This window comes from Wyeomyia smithii, chromosome 2 (genome assembly GCF_029784165.1).
Source record: "Wyeomyia smithii strain HCP4-BCI-WySm-NY-G18 chromosome 2, ASM2978416v1, whole genome shotgun sequence".
Taxonomy (NCBI): domain Eukaryota; kingdom Metazoa; phylum Arthropoda; class Insecta; order Diptera; family Culicidae; genus Wyeomyia; species Wyeomyia smithii.
The window spans coordinates 167,432,485-167,451,576 of record NC_073695.1 but is presented as its reverse complement, the minus strand read 5'-3'; the positions used below and the strand labels follow the sequence as shown (position 1 = coordinate 167,451,576).

The following is a 19,092-nucleotide window of genomic DNA, read 5'->3' as shown; positions in this document are numbered from 1 at the left end:
CTTCGTTATAGCTGTTATAGTCTCCAACAAATAAAAGACTAGTTGTAGCTTTAACGTCTTTATTCTTTGGAGGTTGGAACAAATATGAATAGAGAAAATTGTGCTGTCAACCAGCTTCATAATTCACAGGCTTCTTAGTTAAAAGTCTTTGAGTGTGATTGCTATGGAACAATAGCAAGAAGATTGCTATACGCTATCAAAAAACGACGCATGTCTGTGTTCTCTGTTTTGAGTGTAGTATTCGTTTCTCCCTACCAGGTGCGAGCCAACTCACTGACATCTCTATCCTAATCCCATTGCTCTTGTTGTCTTGTTTTAGCTTTGACCTGTTTTTGTTTTTGTTCTCTTTTCAATTACCAAAGCAAATGTCAAATCATATCAGCTCACTCTAATGTGAACGCTCGAGGTGATATCCGATAACATCTGGCGATATCAGGTGATATCCGGCGTAGTCTGAACAAGACATTTGGGTACCACCACTTTTTTCAAAACTGGATGAAATATAACTCACTTTAGAGTAACAAAAAATGAGCGTGTAGAGTCCGTGTGCAGATTTATATTGATTCGCAGATATTTGCAGATTTTCCATAGTTTCTGCAAAATTTTTGTTAGAATCTCCTTATATTTGCGCAGATTTTCTCAAAATGTATGCAGATTTTTGCCTTAACAAGTGAAATTTTTTCGAATCACGGATAGATTTGTTTTCAAATTTCGAGCAGATTTTTTCGGTGGTTCGAGCAGTTGAAAACATTTTTCAAAAACATCTGGCATCTCTGGTGGTCACAGGCGTCTGCGGCCGCGTCATTTTCCTTTCATTAGTGGAGTACTGCAGCTCAACAATCACATTGATTGAAAAGTTTTTGTGTGTTTCAGAAATTCCAATTAAGTCTTTTTTACTTTTAATAAAGTATGTCTTCTCACGGCCGAAACGAGTGTCGAATTTATGTCGGTAATCTACCGCCAGATATACGCACTAAAGATATCCAAGATTTGTTTCACAAGTTTGGAAAAGTGACGTTCGTAGATTTAAAAAACCGCCGTGGGCCGCCATTTGCTTTTGTAGAGTTTGAAGACAATCGGTAAACTTCAAATAGGTTTAGCAAATAGGACAATGGAACTACAAGTAATGTTCCTATCTTATTTTTTCAGAGACGCTGATGACGCAGTAAAAGCTCGTGATGGTTATGATTATGATGGCTACAGATTGCGAGTTGAATTTCCTCGTGGTGGTGGACCAGGTAGCTATCGTGGTAGTCGAGGAGGAACCAGTGACCGTGGAAGTGGAAGAGATAGGAATAACCGTGGTCCACCTGCTAGACGATCCCAATTCCGGGTGATGGTTACTGGTCTCCCGGCTTCTGGTTCATGGCAGGACCTCAAGGATCACATGCGAGAAGCTGGTGATGTTTGCTTTGCAGATGTATATAAAGACGGAACTGGGGTAGTAGAATTTTTACGCCATGAAGATATGAAATATGCCATAAAAAAACTGGATGATTCACGATTTCGATCACACGAGGTAAATAAATTTTGGGGTAATTATCTTAACCAGCGTGGTCGTGGAAACCTGATTCTGAATTCTGATCAACTGTGTCATATTTTGGATTCTGGTCAAACATGTAATCCTGATAGAAATGTGGAATAGCTTTTTGGAGCATCAAACTAAATTTACGCTGCGCCAAAAGGTTTTCTACTTGTGCCGTTTGTTTCGTGTCAGTTTTATCTATCGTTAAAAAAGGAGAAATGTTTAGAAAATGTTAGTGTAGTAATACCATGTTCAGACTAAACCTGATATCGCCAGGTGCTTTATATTTGCTTTATTTTGGTATTAAATCTTAAAAAAGAAAAAAAGTAGGATAGAAAATACTATCGGGAAAAGTTTTCAGGCCGTCGGAAAAACAACACTGGTATTTTTGATTGATGTTGAGTATTGATTCGAATGGTCAGGAATCTAGCATGCTGAACTTCTTTAATCGCGAAAATGCAAGCCGCTGAGTAACTAGCTGTGCTCACATGGGTTTTTTTAAATCCTAATAGATATTGTAAACTAGTTGAATGTTGCTCGGGGTCAACGGGTTTAAAATTCAGAATAATTTCTTATATTTTTTACTACGTCTGTAGCGCAACTCTTTTCAGTAATATTATTTTATTTCATAAAAAATCTCTATGTTTACTAAAAACGTAATTTACCGTGCTTGAAGAAGCAAAAAAATCTCCATTGGACGAATTCATATTTCCTTCAAACAAAACCGCTACTGAAATCTAGGAATATGACAATACAACGCATTTGCGACGCTCGCTCCAGTATGTCATAGGAAGCTTCACCCACACTTCTGTTTATTCCGCTTCTCAAACGCTCAACGCTTCGCTTCCTTTGACGCCTCAGTATGTCATTAGCCTTATACATTAGAGAATATGCTTGAATTTTTAAGTCATAAAAGGTTCTAAATGAATTAACCCTTTATAAGGCAGTGGCAACTATATTGCCACCAATAAAATACATTTTTTTCGCTGCACTAAGAATATTGTTTTCAAATTTGGCTTAACCAAAAACTTCTGAAGGTGTCTTAAAACACCTTAGTTTTTTCTAGGACTGATAGAAGTGTGTAATATTCAGTTTGGCTTCATTTTTATGTAAACAAACCGTGATTTTAGAACGTCTTTAGGGAATTTCCTCTTAATTTGGTGAAAATCCAACAAACTGGTAAGTTTTTCACCAGGAACTTTCTATTTAGGACCTACTGTGTTAGATTATGCAGTTCTTTTGTTAAAATACATGGTGTATATGACGACAAATTTTAAATTTCTTCCTAAAATTTTTGGCAGAATACCGCCTGAATAATTCTTTATTTTGATTTTTTCCATGCAAGATAAATGAAGTCCAACTGTTACATTCTAATTACTATAAAGTTTCATTTTTTATTATAACAAAAAGGAAGTTTACAATGCAGCTGCAAAAAAATTGTTTCCATCGTTTTGGGGGTTAACGGGTAGTGGCAAGTATATTGCCACCAACGTTTGTACGGTTGACGGGCAGTGGCTATTATATTGCCACCAACACTGTGCGGTTAACGGGCAGTGGCAACTATATTGCCACCAATGTTTTTGGGGTTAACGGGCAGTGGCAACTATATTGCCACCAATTTTTTCTATTGATTCAATAGTAAATTGTTGAACAAAGGTACAGATGTATTGTTCCTCCTGTGAGGAATACGTTTTACTTAAGTTTATGTCAATTCCTTGCGTAGTTTCCACGGCCTTATAAAGGGTTAACATTGATTTTTGCCACAATAGATCAAATAATGGTCGCAGTGGTTATTCTACAAGAGAAAAAAAAATAATTTTGGCATTAAATATAAAATCGCATGTTCAATGAATGTCTTTTTGGAATGAATTTCTAATACATCTTACATAACTTATGAATCAGGTTAATTTTCATATGCGATTTCATATAAATTTTATTACTGTGAGCAGTATTCAACCTTAACCCTCTGATACCCAGTGCTGCCTTTAGACGGACTTCATCAGAAACTCAATATCTCTTCATTAAAACGTCTGCTCACACTTATTTCTCATAAAATGAACTGACATTACTTTTTCCAATGTTTATCTGCTGCTTCATGATTATCTGAATCGCACGATAGCAACCATCACACTTTTAACCCTCTAGTGCCCAATACCGCCATTTGGTGGGCTTCAGTCGAAGTTTTGAAAAGCTTCAATATGTACTTAAAAAGTGTTTATAATGATTCATAGTGATTTTACCGAAGCCCGTTTAGAAATTAACTTAGGCACTAGAGGGTTAACGTGAACAAATGGCTAAATCGGAAAAATTAATTATTTTGCGCTTCAGCCTGCAGTGATATTTCAAATAAAAAGATTATTAGTGAGAAATTAGATTCAGAATAATTATCAGTTGCTATTCAATTGCTTTATATTTCAGGTTTGTATAAGTTTTGTTTCTATTCAACTTTAAAATACTGAAAAATTTACAAAAAAGCGAAGACCGCCTAGAGGCGGCTTTAGGAACTGCCGACATGAAAAATTTTGGGTCTACTACGAAAGGCTGAAACACGAAAGGCTGAAATCCGAAAGGCTGAAAGCTACATAAGGCTGAAAACACGAAAGGCTGAATCACGAAAAGCTGAAAAATCAAGGCTGAAATTCACAAAATTCATTTCTAAAAAAAACACTCGCGGCCTATGGCCGACTCGATTGTCTGAGATGTATGCTGTCCTTACTCGCTATCGCGCGTTCGGACTAAACTAGGGGATCACCCCTACGAGTCAGTAGACCTAGGAAAACGAACGAACCTATACAGAGGTGATTTCTGGCTGCCCCCCCGCAGTGACCGGCGCTTCCGACGACGGGTCGGCGGCGCACACTCGCGGCCTTCGGCCATTTCGCCCTGAATCATCTAGGAAACGTGCACAAGAGTTGAGTGTGTATAGATTCAAATGTTGCCGAAAATTAATTTTCCATTGCACAAACCAATTAATACTCGAACATTGAACTCTGTCACCCTATAAAGGCTTGTTATCCATGTGTCCGAATTTTTCAACGATTATGATTCAAGTTACAAAAGTTTCAGCCTTTCGTTCATTCAGCCTTTTGTGCATTCAGCCTTTCGTTATAAAACATACTTTTCAGCCTTTCGAGTTTCAGCCTTTTGAAATTTTCGCTGATGCCAAGTATGTTTTTTTTATCTGTTACTTGTTCAGTCATGAAACGGCGACAGGAATCGAAGCTTTGATGATGCAAGTGCTTGACAATGAAACGAATCTGGACTGTGATATTTTAGATGATTTAATAGTGACTTTGATTACAAAGGACTTAATTATCTTACACATGCGACGCGCATTTAGCCAACCGCCCCAAAACGGTAAACAAAATGCTTGGCCATCGCGTTCTACATTTTTAAAGTCATAAATTTTTGAGTCGAAGCTGCGTCTGCATTCAAAGAAATCATTACCAAAAAAAAACTTGAACTGTTAAAGTCTTTAATTTTTTTTAAACACGATCCCTTACCTGAAAAATTCAAAGAGCAGGACACTACATTTAAATATTTCAACTATTTAGATAAATCTATACACTTTCCTGAAATATATTGGAACAACTTTAACCACTACACCGCGAAAAATTTGCAAATTTGTAGGAATTTTGTATTTTTTTTATGTCTGTTAATAGTTCTAGAGAAACATTTCAAAAAGTCCTATCTGCTTCGATTGATTTTTCGATCGATCACTTTCATTCAATCACCACGACATATTTAACACCTTTTATGACAAGTTTTTTTGCACCAGTTGATAGCGGAGGGATCCCTCTAACCAGGCATGTCTAAACCCACCACACCACCCGCGTGTGTGTTTCAAGCGATGCCACGGAGGATATTTAGATTGTCCTTCAGTGCGTATACAAAACGAAAAACCCGCAGTGGTCTAGATAAAACAGCCCTTCGAAAGATTCGGCAAACACAAACCCGAGTGTTCTCAACTTCATGAGCCCTCGGTAGCCCGCATGCCTACACGTGTTTTCTCAAATGCTTCATTTTTTCAAAAGTACATATGAAAAAAATATTGCAGGTGGTTGTATGCGATGGCTAACATCCAACTATCCATTGCCAATCTCTTCGTGGCGAAGTTAAATATCCTCGGTTGGCGTGTTTACGAATGGCTGTCCAGTGTTTTATTTTGAGCTCGCGACGAAGGGTAATACGAAATGCCCTGCGTGGTGTGTTTGTTAGCAGATGGGCCACATGCGCTTTGGAGTGCTGTGGTTTCCCCATGCCTGCCTCTAACCTCCTGAACGAAAACCACGCTTGGGAGAATCACTAAAGTTAAACCATTACCAAAATGAAAAGACGCTCCGGAAAACCGATAAAAGCAGATAGGATCTTTTGAAATGTTTATCTAGAGTTATTCTATTAACATTCGTTAAAATGGGATTGAGTATGCGTTAATAGCAATCCAAGAAACCATGCCGAGATATCGTTTCGATCAAATAATAAATAAATATCTCCACTTTACCGACGACAGTGCAGTTCCTCGTGAAGGACCTCCTGGATACGATAAGCTATATAAAATTCGACCAATTATTAACTATGTCAACCAAACCTTCCAGTCAGTTCCAATGGAGTAGCGCTCTGCGTCGATTAGCAGTTGTGCTCCACCAAAATGAAACTTCTTTAGAAACAATATATTCCAGACAAACCAATAAACGTGACATCTAATTATTTGTCCTGTGTGACGCACATGGCCATTTTTGTTTCACCTTGTGAAAGGATTGCTTTTTCGATTTCCATCATCCATTTCCATGAGCTCGGAAAAAATTCCGTTTTGAAATAATGTTCCTTTGATTTTTTTACGCGAGTGCCCAGTGCCGCCTTTAGGCGGTCTTGATATTTTTTCAAATAAGTAACTATTTTTCTAAACAAAGGTTTTCTTGTTATCAGACGGATCACAAAACAAAGCGGCTGGAATTTTTTCAACCTTTTTTCCCTTAACCCCTTCGCTATTTTAACCATTATGTAAATTATTAACCGTATGTGCAAACGGCATTCTTCAAAGTTTAAATTTTTTTTTTCATATTTTTATTATTTATTTGTTTTATTTTTATTATTTCTATTATTATCCTCATTATTATTATTATTTTATTGTTGTTATTTTATTGTTATTTTTATTATTTTTATTATTATTATTTTTATTATTATTATTATTATTATTATTATTATTATTATTATTATTATTATTATTATTACTATTATTATTATTATTATTATTATTATTATTATTATTATTATTATTATTATTATTATTATTATTATTATTATTATTATCCGAATTTCGCACTTCTCAGCATATTGCTGGAACATTTCACCTACCCCGGGCTATCTTGAATGCCAAAGGGGTTAGGCTCGGTGGATTCGTCAAGTTTGATCCTAATCCTAATACCGTCTGCTTTAGTTGGATGTGTTGTGGTGGTTCAGAAACCTTCGTACCGTGTTGCAGGTCCCAAGAACCACTGCTTTCTGTATGCTGTGTAGTTCATTTCTCAGCTCCAACTCTTCCAGGGAATTTATAAGGGCATAGGGAACTAGTCCAGTAGCAGAGATTACTACCGGGACTATACGTACACCCTCAAGGTGCCACATCTGCCTCAACTCCTCAACCAAATCGTGGTATCTCGTAATCTTGGTCGAGAATGTTGATTGGACATTACGATCTAACGGTACAGCGATGTCGATGATGGTTACCCGCTTCAACCTTTTGTCGTAGACCACAATGTCGGGACGGTTGGCACGTATAAGGACGTCCGTAGTGATCTCGCGATCCCAGTACAATTTTACGCAGCTATTCTCCAGAACCGGGCTCGGCAGGTACTTGTAGTGGGGCACATACTGGTTCATCAAATTGTGCTTCAGTGCAAGTTGTTGGTGCACAATTTTGGCGACCGCATTATGTCGACCGAGATAGGCTGCCTCTGTTAACGCCTGACAACCTGCGACGACATGTTCGATCGTTTCCCCTACAGCATTGCACTTTCTGCATCGATCTTCCACCTCTTCGTGCAATATGTACCTACGGTAGTTCATCGTCGCAATGACCCGGTCCTGGATGGCTATCATAAAACCTTCTGTCTCCATAAAGAGATCACCTCGCACCAGCCACGCATTTGATGCCACCTTATCAATATGTGTTTGAGCTAACTGATGGGGGTGCGTCCCATGCAGCTCTTTCAGCTTCCACGCTGCGATCTTCTCGACCGTAGTTTTTACATCGCAGTTCAGCTGGTAGTCCTCTTGCGCCAGATGCAGGGCGCTGAACCCGTGGTCTGCTCCGCAAACAGTGCGGTAGATTTCGTGACGATTCTGGCTTTCTACGAAGTACCTCTGCAACTGCTGTATCTGAAAAGCGCAGAGCGCTTGTATATCGGTGACACCCCTTCCTCCTTCAATACGTGGCAAGGTAACTCTTTCGGTTGCCGATTTTGGGTGGTGCATACGGAATTTGGTGAGCGACACTCGCAACGCGCGTTCTATCGCCTCCAAATCCGTTTTGGTCCATTTGACCACCCCGAAGCTATATGTCAACAACGGCACGGCAAACGTGTTGATTGCTTTCGTTTTGTTGCCGGCTGAGAGGAAGGACTTCAAAATACGGCTGACACGATACAAGAACTTTTCCTGCAGCTCTTTCTTGATCGCGGTGTGGTGAATACCTTTCAGTTGCAGGAAACCCAAGTATTTGTACGATTCACCTTCAGCCATACTTCGAATTTCATCTCGCTCGTTGATGCGGAAACTGTCACCCACTAATTTGCCTCGATGAAGGTTGACAAGTCGGTATTTGTCGACACCAAACTCCATCCGGATATCGTTACTGAACGTTGTCACCACCTGTAACAGATGGCGCAGCTTTCTCCTTTGATTCCGCAAACAACTTCGAATCATCCATGAAGGTGTGGGTTACTTTTGTACTTATAGTCCCACTTTTCAATTGATAGCCATAGCTGCATCGGTTGAGTGCTCTGCTAAGGGGGTTCATCGCGAGGCAAAACCATAGCGGGCTGAAGGTCTCGCCTTGGAGAATCCCCCTTCTTATGCTGAGAGTTCTAGACCTTAACACTGTTGCTCGGTCGGTAACGTGGAAAGACGTGCTCCACATTCCCATTGCGTGCTGCATCAACCTGATGACGCCATCGTCTATTTTATACAACTTCAGTACCCTTATGAGGTACGAATGAGGTACCGAGTCGTATGCCTTTTTATAGCCATACCAAGGTTTCGTTTGCTTCGGCTTGCCTGGCCAACAATAACCGCATCAATGATGACCTGATCTTTGCAGCCTTGCATGTTTTTGCGGCAGCCTTTCTGTTCCTCAGTCATCACCTCGCAATGGTCCTGCACTTTTCGAGTGATTACCGACGAGAGCACTTTATACAGACTTGAGAGACATATTATTGGTCTGTACTTAGCTGGATTAGCCGTGTTACGGTCCTTCGGTAGGAGGTAGGTTACCCCTTTCGTGATAAATTCTGGTAACTCCCGGGGGTCTCTTAGCACCATGTTGAAGCATTCCGCTAGTCGTCCGTGGGCTGCTGACAGTTTTTTATACCAGAAGTTGTGCACAAAATCTGGTCCGGGTGCGGCCCAATTCCTGGTATACCGCGTAGCCTCCTGGATATCCTGGGTGGTTACTACTGCAGCAGCCATGCGTTCAATTCCATCACAATGTTCTTCCTCTCCTACCAACCACATCCCGCTGTCATTGTGTTGCGCGGGGTTCTCCCATAAATTGGCCCAGAACTGTGTAACTTCGCCAATCTTCGGAAGCCCCTCGCTGTAATCGGGTTTGTCGTTCCTAATGTGGTTATAAAACTCTCTCGTTCGTGCTGAACATCCGATTTTCTTTCTTCCGTCTCGAGCATTCACCATAACGCCGCATCCGTTTTGCAAGAGCACTCAACCGTTGTACATGGGTGTCGAGAATCTTCGTGATTTTGAGTTCACTGAGATCTCGGAGCTCTGCGGGCTTTACGATTTCCGCTATTTGACGAACCAGCCTCCTCGATCGGTTTCCCCTCGTGTACTGTGTCAACCGACCGGTTTTTACCCGCAAAGTTGCAATCCTAGATTCCAGTCGTCGCATCCATGCGGGCTTCTGTGCACTGGGACAGGGACGACCTTCACCGTTACCTTGGGGATAGGTCCCAGGGTTCTCACGACGGCTACAGCTGCGCAATACACTATGAACTGCAGCTCCTTAAGGTTCTCAGCGGCTTCCGAATACTGTGGCAAAATATCCTCATTGAAGGTTCTTACTGCATTCGTCAGCCGGTAGGAATACTGTAGTTTTGGTATTCTGTGTCGGGAAGTGAGGTCTGTTCCCCGAAACTGTGTAACCGCTTTGTCCATCTGGAAAGCTAGTTCGTCTCGTAGTTGTTGTCGTTGTTGGTCCATTGTTTGTTCCGAAGCGCGTAGCTCCTCCACTGCCGTGTTTATCGATGCATTTTGTTCCGGCTCCTCACTCGCAACCGATGCATCATGCCCTGCAGAACTCCTGCTCGACGTATCGCTCGATCCATTCCCTTCCCTTAACTCCCTCTGCACTTCCAGCCTGATGGTGTCCAGCTCAGTCACAGTGAGCATATTGTTGGATAGTATTGCTCGCTGTCGGCTGTACAACTTGTTCCGGTCAAGCTGGTTGGCAAACCGAGGGTACTGCTCAATGAACATGTCTAGCATTCTCGGCCTGCCAGACATATCCGTCTCCAACTTCGTGCAAACGTGGTAGCAACGAATCACATACATGTTCATCTCCCTAGTCCACATGATCCGTTGCCGTTGGCGGCCTGCCAACGTGAGCGACTGACGATGGTCGGTCGCAGCATCATCAGCAGGTGCAGCAGTGCCTTGGTGGTGTCTGTTGCTGCTTTGACTGTTTTGCGTGTAGTTTACGGGCTGTGCCCGTTGACTGGAGAGCCGCTCTTGCACCTCGTTCTCCTCCAGCCGCTGGCCGCTCGCTCTGTCCCCTGTTCCAGGACCAGCTCCGGTAAGGGCTCCCTCCTCGGGCGATCGCATTTGCCTATTTCTTCTATGTCGTGTCTCCATTCTGGGTTCACTTTTTATTATTTTTATTATTATTATTATTATTATTATTATTATTATTATTATTATTATTATTATTATTATTGTTATTATTTTTATCATATTTATTAAATGCATTACAAGTGTATACATTCCAACCAATGTCTTATTATGTATGGCTAGTGATTGTGGAAATGAGAAATTGAGGGTTGCACGATATCAGGCTTAACCCTCTAGTGCCCAAATTAATTTTTAGGCGGACTTCAAAATCACTATGAAGCGCTTTATAAAGATTTTTTATGTTCTTATTGAAGCTTTTTAGAGGTTCAACTGAAGGCCGTCTAAAGGCGGTACTGGGCACTAGAGGGTTAATAACAATAAATTGTGCAAATATCTAGTATTGCCGTGCTGTCTTAAATCAGTAAGCTGTACAATGCTATTTTAATCCGCCTGATTGCTTTATTGTTGCATCTCCACTATTCTACCAGTATAGCATGGATGGTGTATGCACTGGAGACCTAGCCCTAGGCCCCCTTCTATAAACACAATTACAATTACAACGAAAATGGTATTTTTAGTTTCAAATAAGCTAAATGCACCTTTTTCGGTAGTTCGATCTGATTCATACGGGAATAGGAAATAAAATTTTCTATACCTTCGTACAAGTGTGATTGTACGAAAACCAAAAATAAGCCTTGGTCTGTTATAATGTTACCCAGGTGTTTTGTTTTGTACTTCACTCTTTATTTTCATTGCTTTAGGCAAAGTGATGAATTAGGCGACATGTAATGTATGTTACGGGTATTTTTTTACAAGTTTCCTACTCTACCAATCTGGCTTCTCAGACAGAGCCTGTCCGTAATTGATAATCTGCTATTCAATTTAACCCTATTTTGCGATTATTTCTTAATTCGCATATGACCAAGTGGATTACTTGAGATATCATACAACTTCATAACAGTAGATTTACAAATTCAGTATTTTAAATCATTGAACTGAAATTGCACGCTCTAATTGATATTATCTAATAATTCATTAGCTCGGTTTGATTTGTTGTCATTGAAGTTTATTTTGTTCATCATTTTTCAGGGAGAAGTAGCTTACATTAGAGTTCGTGAGGATTCTTCTGATGATCGACGAGGCGCCGAGCATCGCGATCGGTATGGGTCGTATGTATAAAGCAGAATTATACATTAATTGCATATTTTGTATTCACAGATCTTATTCACCCCGTAGACGTCGCGGTACTCCAACTTATTCTCCAGTTCAGCGAAGTTTTTCGCGATCCCGTTCTCGCTCCTTCAATTACTGAAGTTCGTATGAAATCTTGACAACACTCTTATGAATCCTGCTGGATGGATTCCAAGTAAATTGATGATTTATATAATTTTCACAAAATAAGAATTTTTACGATATCCATCTACCACGCATATTCCGCCAACACGTGACAATTGTATACCGCAATATTTTCCATTATAATTTTGAGCGCATGTTTGGAAACTCTGGTAAAAGGCTTCAGCGTTTTAAAACTCATTTTATTCGTTTAGTACATTTCTACATTATTATGCTCAGTTTAAGTTTTATGACAAATGTCAAAAATGTGAAAATTTATATCTACACGACTAGTTATCTAATCTATCAGATCCAGGCGGAAATGTGTAACTTCCTATGGAGAAAATGATCCTAAGAAACATTGACTAATAGTTGTGTTCTGATCTCTCCTTCTAGCCTCTGAAATGCGACACGAAGATCTCTATCGAAAACCGGATGGGATAATCAATTTTTTTTATTCTAATTCTATCTTCGAACTTGCTTTGCTTTTCATGACATATTCTAACACCTGTTTCTTCTTTTTTCAAACAGGAAAGTGGAAACTTGCTTATTTTTTTGTACAAGGGATAATTTGTCGCTGACATGACGCGAATGTTTCATACTAGGATTTTGGATCAGGAACCAAGGAATTTACAAGATCTTTAAATGTTGGATCCCTCTTTACTCGTTTAGTATACAGGAAGCATTTGTTTCGTCTTTGGATCACTGGACCAAACAGGATAGGATTCAGGTTTAGCGACGTAAGCGGTTTTACAAAATTCGTCTTTGCGCTATTTGGAGGAAACCGAATTTGGGATAACATAACAGGACAATTGACACAGGAGAAATAGAATAATCAGTTAAAATGACAAGCTTCAATTTTTGAGTACTTTGACAGCTGTTGCTGTTTTTTTCGTATTTGATATACTACAAAAAGAGGTATTACGCTCATATGTTTAATTACGTTTTTTTTTTTTTTTTTGATAAACATGGTTTTCAAATCTACTTTGTATAGTGATCATATTTATCACGAAAAAAAACTTATTACATATGAGAGTGGTTTAACTTCATCACGTGGTAAATGTTTACCTGTAGAAATGTTGTTGAGTTGGTTCAGTATCAGTTTTCTAATGCAGCATAATAGAAAATTTATAGATTCAGCAGTACGTTTAATGGATGTGATGATTTGTATTGCTATGCATGCTAAAACAGCGAATGGTAATATATCGATTAAATATCATGTTGCGAGCTGATGAATCACAAAGACGTGTAGATAAAAATTAACACGGAGCTGCTACACATTCATGAAGGATCTATATAGGAAATGGATGTAAGGATGCATTTGGAATAATGGAGAGTCAACATGGGACTAAAGAAAAACGATTACATAACGTATAATTAAATTAATTCAAACACTAACAATACTTCTACAGGTAAAAATGACTATTTGCGAAAAGTTTTATAAATTTTAAGCCATTTTGAGGGGTAGTCTTCTGTGTGAGAAATTACTTCGTTTTCAAGCCACGGATGATCGGAGGTGTTTGTGAATGTAAGAATTTACACGTATGGACTACGTGGGATACCGTCTTTTGGGACTTGTCTTCAGCTATGGAAATTAAGATTTACTTTGCACTTGTTCATTGAGTCATTGAGGACAACGCGGGAAAAGAGATCTTATATTCGTTCGCATTTTGGCAGCACCAAGGATTTGTTGGAAAGGAACAATATCAGAGGATAAAGGAAGGAGCGAATGGTGTGTATTAGCTTTATTTGTTATTTTTGCCTTTATATTCAACTTTTCTAACGTTTCATAGATTTTCTACATGAATCTTTGATTTGAACCTTTGCATTTTTTTTAATTCGCTTTGTGCCTAAGAGCGACTTTTTTAGGATGAATCTAAAATAAAAAGCGATTAAACCTGATTGAAACATCTCCTACTTCAAGGCACTCTTTATTTCACATAAATTTAAATACTATTGCTGATTGACCTTTTAATCGTAGAGACGAGCATGTTAGTTTCGATTTTATAGAATCATTCAATCATAAATTCCATTTCGGACCTTTTTTATCAGTCGATGAAACTTTATGAAAGCATTTTTCACGGTGTTGAATATGTTAGTGACATACTGTAATGTGGGTACAAATGATTTAAAAGCACCAGTTATTGTCAAGAGCGAAGATATCCGAAGAAATAACTGTCTAAGCTATTGTTTCGCACAAGTACTTTTTTATTTTTAGACGCGTTTACAATAGCAAAAAGTGATTGATGCTGTTGGGTACTTCGAACTTTTCTTTAAAAAATGTCGCATTCGGACTTATTATTAATTACAAAGTATTGGTCAGCAGTTCAATGCAATAAGTATTAAATAATGAGGGTAATTGTCCTAGTAAACACTGTACTGGCAGATTGCAAAATTGGTAATCAATTCAAGTGTTTAAAGCTGAATAATTATACATTATAATTGTATTTGTTATCAGTGTTTGCAATGATGGCGACTGTTTGATAAATGATAAAAATGCTTTTTTTTCGATAATGCAGTAAACTAGTTCGTTGTACTTTGCACCTTGCAATACTACATACCACGTGATTATACTATAACGCGTTTAACATATCTATGATGAATTGTCACGGTCTTTACTTTGATCCTACTGGCGGTTATCAACGAAATGAATACACTAAATGCCCTATTGGCCCTGACAGAAGTAAAAGAGGTTTTAAAGGCTATTCGCACCTACGCGAATCCTCATAAGCTATTGTCAATTTATGTGTGTGAACAAAAGCAAAAATACTTCCTTCACTTTCGCAAGCAAAAACCAAACTAATACTAACAGAGTCGTCAGGGCCAATTCTCACTCCTACCTAGGAAGGTTACACAATACAGAGTTGACAAGGCATTCGCGCCGTCTTGCTCTGGAATTTGCCTTGTCGGCTCTGTAACGTTTAATCTTTATATAGTCATCTCACCAAATGAAATTTGTCATTGTCATAGTCTTGTGATCCTGATTATTCCATTTTAATGGCCGCCACCCAAATGATTGATAATACCTCCGGTGATTGAGGTAACTGAGAGAATAGAATTCTAAATGTTTTATATTGAGTTTGAAGTGCTTTTTGAACGATTACAAATGAATTCATATGTATGTGGTGTGGCGAAACTCGGTAGTTTTTCTCGGATATACCACTACTCTTGACGATAGCTAATGATTACATAGTTCACTTTTCAACAATTAGACAGTACATATGATTTCTCAGTTACTCATGATAACGTTGAGAATAAAATGATTTCAACAATGCAATTTTAAACAATTTTTTTCCAATATCACATCCAGTGTTCTACCGTGGGGGGAAGCTCATCAAAACTTCCGGCCCTCTCCGTAGGTGAACACCCACCAATTACCTGTCGATCTTCCTAACTGGAAAACGTCTGCAAACTATCTCTAATAATGATATTTCGTCCACTATATCACAAGCAATTGCGAATAGATGGGCGATGGAGAGATATTGAGTGCATTGGATACAAAGCCAAGTCCCCCCTGGGTGGCGCTCAACGATGAGAGCGAGAATGGACGAACACGTATGACAACGGAAAGGTGTGCCAGGGGAGCCTCACCGGACTCTTCCGCTGAACTGAAATATGTATGATACTCTGTTGCCTCTTCACAAATCGATCATCAAATTAACAAACTTTTTTTTGTTTTCCTTTTCTTTTTTTTCTTTGTTTCCTTTTTTATTTTTTTTTTCTTTCTTTTCTTTCTTTTTTATTTTTTTTTTAATTTTTTTTACCCGTTACTTTCAATTCAATTCCTTTCCTACCTTTCGTTTCCGCACCCATTATAATTCGAAACACACCCGAGCACATGCACATGACAACAAATAACAGGGAACATAACGGAGACGACACCAATGGAAAGCATAACATCGCGCACCGAAGGAGGAACAGCTCAGAGTCTATGTGTATATAGAGTCGCGCGAAGAGAAAATCTATCGTTTCGCCAACACAGTTTTTGTGCCGTTTGTTGCCAAGAACTATACAGTTCTGTTTTTCACCATGCATAAGCGAATATCATTTTTTGAAATTCTTCACAAGGTACACAGTTTTGAAAGATTACTCCGGTGATGTTTTGTTAAATTCAAGTGAACCAGTATACAGGTTTAATGTTGGATTAACATGCGTAAGTAAAACTTCGGAAAAACACATATTCTTTATTACGCTCAATTACGACACTTTTCATCCACTCCTTACATTATACCTTGTTTATTTCCATTGCGCGATTGGTACCCTCGTTTGACACTGATTTGGTTCCTTTGGTTTCATCTTTGCGGGACTCTTATTATAAACATAGACTCTGGAATAGATAAACAAATTATTTATTATTATTTTTATTATTGTTGTTATTATTACTGTTATTATTATCACTATTGTTATTACTAACATTATTATTACTATCGTTATTATTACTATCATTACTATTACTATTGTTATCATTACTGTTAGCAGTATTAGCATTATTATTGTTATTCTTATCATTACCATTATTAGTATTAACATTAATATTATCATTAACATCAATTACTATTACAGGTCGGACTTGATTTTCCGGAGACTCGATTATCCGGAATTTTAGACTCCATAACCCGAAATTTTATTTTTCTTTTGTGTTCGTTCTTAATTTTTATTCGGAAATTTTACCTTTACCATCCCTCCTGGCACATTTGTGACCATTTATGTCACTCAATGCATGTTTGAGACATGTTCGAATTGAGTGAAAATAATCGTTGTCCAATTTTTTTTTCGCTTCTCAAGATTTTACCCCTTCTCGCCACAGAAATAATTTCTGGTCATACAAGTAAAATAAAAGAAAATATTTATTTTATGGTGGTTGATAGCAAATTTGAATATTTTTTTCTGTGATTCGATTATCCGGCAAACTCGATTATCCGGAATGAAATTTTTTTTGATGATCCGGATAATTGAGTCCGACTTGTATTACTATCATTAGTATTATTATCATTATTATGATCATTATCATTTTTATTTTTTAATTATTATTATCATTATTTTTATTATTCCCTACGCACGGATGGAGGACTTGAGACGTCAAGCGTATTTCCAAACACAAAGCTTTTTTTGTTAGGGAATTAGAATTACTTTGTCCATTGATGTGAACTTTTGTAATAAAACACAAAGCTTGATTAGAAAAATAATAATATAAATAAAATTATTATAATAACATAATAGTAACAATTTAATAAGATCAACACAATAATTGCGTAAGCTTTTTTTTTTGGTTACGCTTGACTTATCACTCCGCCGGTTTTAGTTTCGCATGACCTAACAAAACTAAATTCTGGCGGGGTCTGAAGGGCTTGATCGAGGTTTATACTAACCCTTAAACCACTAACAAAACCTCGTGACTAACGTCCATCCATTGCACTCATAGATATAATGTAGCATTACTAACCGATCCCACTTCTCTCACAATTACTACTACTATTACTCTCATTATTATTATTTTTCTATATACACATGTGTGTATGCATGTGTTTGTACCCGTGTTTTTTTATCATTCAGCTGTCTTAACTGCGCGAGTTTATTTGTTCCCAGTGTCAATCTCAGTTGCAATCTAATGGCAATTTCCTTATTCCACCCAGCTCATCCACTTTTGCTAGATTTTGACCCAGTATTGACCCGGCGTGCTGCCCAAAGTGCACCGTAAATTTGTCAGTTTCAATCCACCGCCGCACGTGCTCAGTTCATAAACAATTATCTGACATCTCTTTCTTACTTGCGTCGTAAATCGTGATGCCGTTTCTTTGCACTGACCCAGTGTAATAAAAAATTCGCTATAGCTGCTGTCAGAACGATTCTTTTTCGCTTTGATTCGACCCATTATTGCGCAGTTGGCACCCTAAAATGGATAGTTACGCAGCGTATTTTGAGTCAGTTTTGGCACACCAATACATGAGCTTCGAATGTAGACAACTGCCTAGCATCTCTCTCATGATTGCGTCGTGGGTCGCAGTATCGTTTCATTATTCCAGGTGTTGGCACTGACCCAGTGGAGTGGATGAATTCACTACCAGTTATACGTTTTTGGTAGAATGGATTTCATTGGCCCTGACGACTCTGTTGATGTTGGTTTTTACTTGCGAAAGTGAAGGAGGGAAATATTTTTGCTTTTGTTTTCACACATAAATTGGCAATTGCATATGAGAATTCGCGTAGGTGCGAACAGCCTTAAAAATCTCTTACTTGTGGCAGGGCCAATTGGGTGGTGGTATATGTCGGCGGTCTGAAAGTGGATGTATGTGACAGTACTTTTCGGCTTTGTCGTTAACCACTCCCATTTTTTTTTTTGCGGTTGCGAGACAACAGGGTTGCGAGTTTGCGTACAGCGGAAAGAAGCGGGACTGCCGTCAGTGATGGAATTAGCTACCGAAAATGCAGATAATCCGGCAGATATTTGCAGTCTATTCGCTGCAAAATTCTCGAGTGTTTTTTGCGATGAATCTCTTACCACTAGTCAGATATTCGCAGCCGCTAATAAAGTCGCCTTTTCTAGCAGCTCCATCGCTATCCATTAATATTGACGATCGCGCCATTTCTGCCGCTGTCTTTAAGTTGAAGCATTCAAACTCTCCTGGCCCTGACGGGATCCCTGCCACATTACTAAAAAAATGCATTTCCAGACTGTTAACTCCTCTTACGCATCTGTTTCGTCTATCTATAGCCTTAGGAAGATTCCCCCACAGACAGACGTCCAAGCAAGAACAACATTGATCAAAATTTCCGTGTAAATTTTCAAAGTAAATTGCGTTATAAATCACTTGTACACTAGCGCTGCCTGGTGACCTTATCGCTACAATACATATTTTTCACTGGTGTACGAGGCTGGCGGTACTGGTCGCGCTATCTGGGTACGGATTGCTTCTACAAAAAACTTTACACAACTTTGGAATTCAGCTTGGGCGTCTGTCTGCGATTTCCCTCTACTTGGAAACAGGCTTTTATGTTTCCGGTTCATAAAAAAGGCGATCGAAGCAACATAGACAACTACAGAGGAATATCTGCATTGTATGCTACATCCAAATTGTTCGAGTTAGTGGTCATGGGACCAATATATTCTCATTGCCAGAACGTCCTCGCGGAGGAGCAACATGGATTCCTTCCCAAACGTTCCTGTGCGACGAGCT

The 19,092-nt window shown here is 38.8% G+C and overlaps 1 protein-coding gene, 1 long non-coding RNA gene and 1 pseudogene across 2 annotated transcripts; 1 reads left to right on the top strand and 2 right to left on the bottom strand.

Moving 5' to 3' along the window:
• Positions 1–798: 798 nt before the first annotated feature.
• Positions 799–15,194, top strand: LOC129724409 (serine/arginine-rich splicing factor 1A). The gene is made up of 4 exons (XM_055679287.1): positions 799–1,079; positions 1,150–1,519; positions 11,675–11,745; positions 11,804–15,194. Exons 1-4 carry the CDS (start codon positions 910–912, stop codon positions 11,895–11,897), a joined length of 705 nt encoding a protein of 234 aa, XP_055535262.1. The 5' UTR covers positions 799–909; the 3' UTR covers positions 11,898–15,194.
• Positions 6,751–10,615, bottom strand: LOC129724408 (uncharacterized; annotated as a pseudogene).
• An 887-nt stretch (positions 15,195–16,081) lies between the features above and the next one.
• On the bottom strand, positions 16,082–16,651 carry LOC129724407 (uncharacterized). Its single transcript, XR_008727917.1, has 2 exons — positions 16,589–16,651; positions 16,082–16,244 (listed from the first exon to the last, which is right to left on the bottom strand). It is a non-coding gene; the product is annotated as an uncharacterized LOC129724407 (long non-coding RNA).
• Positions 16,652–19,092: the final 2,441 nt, after the last annotated feature.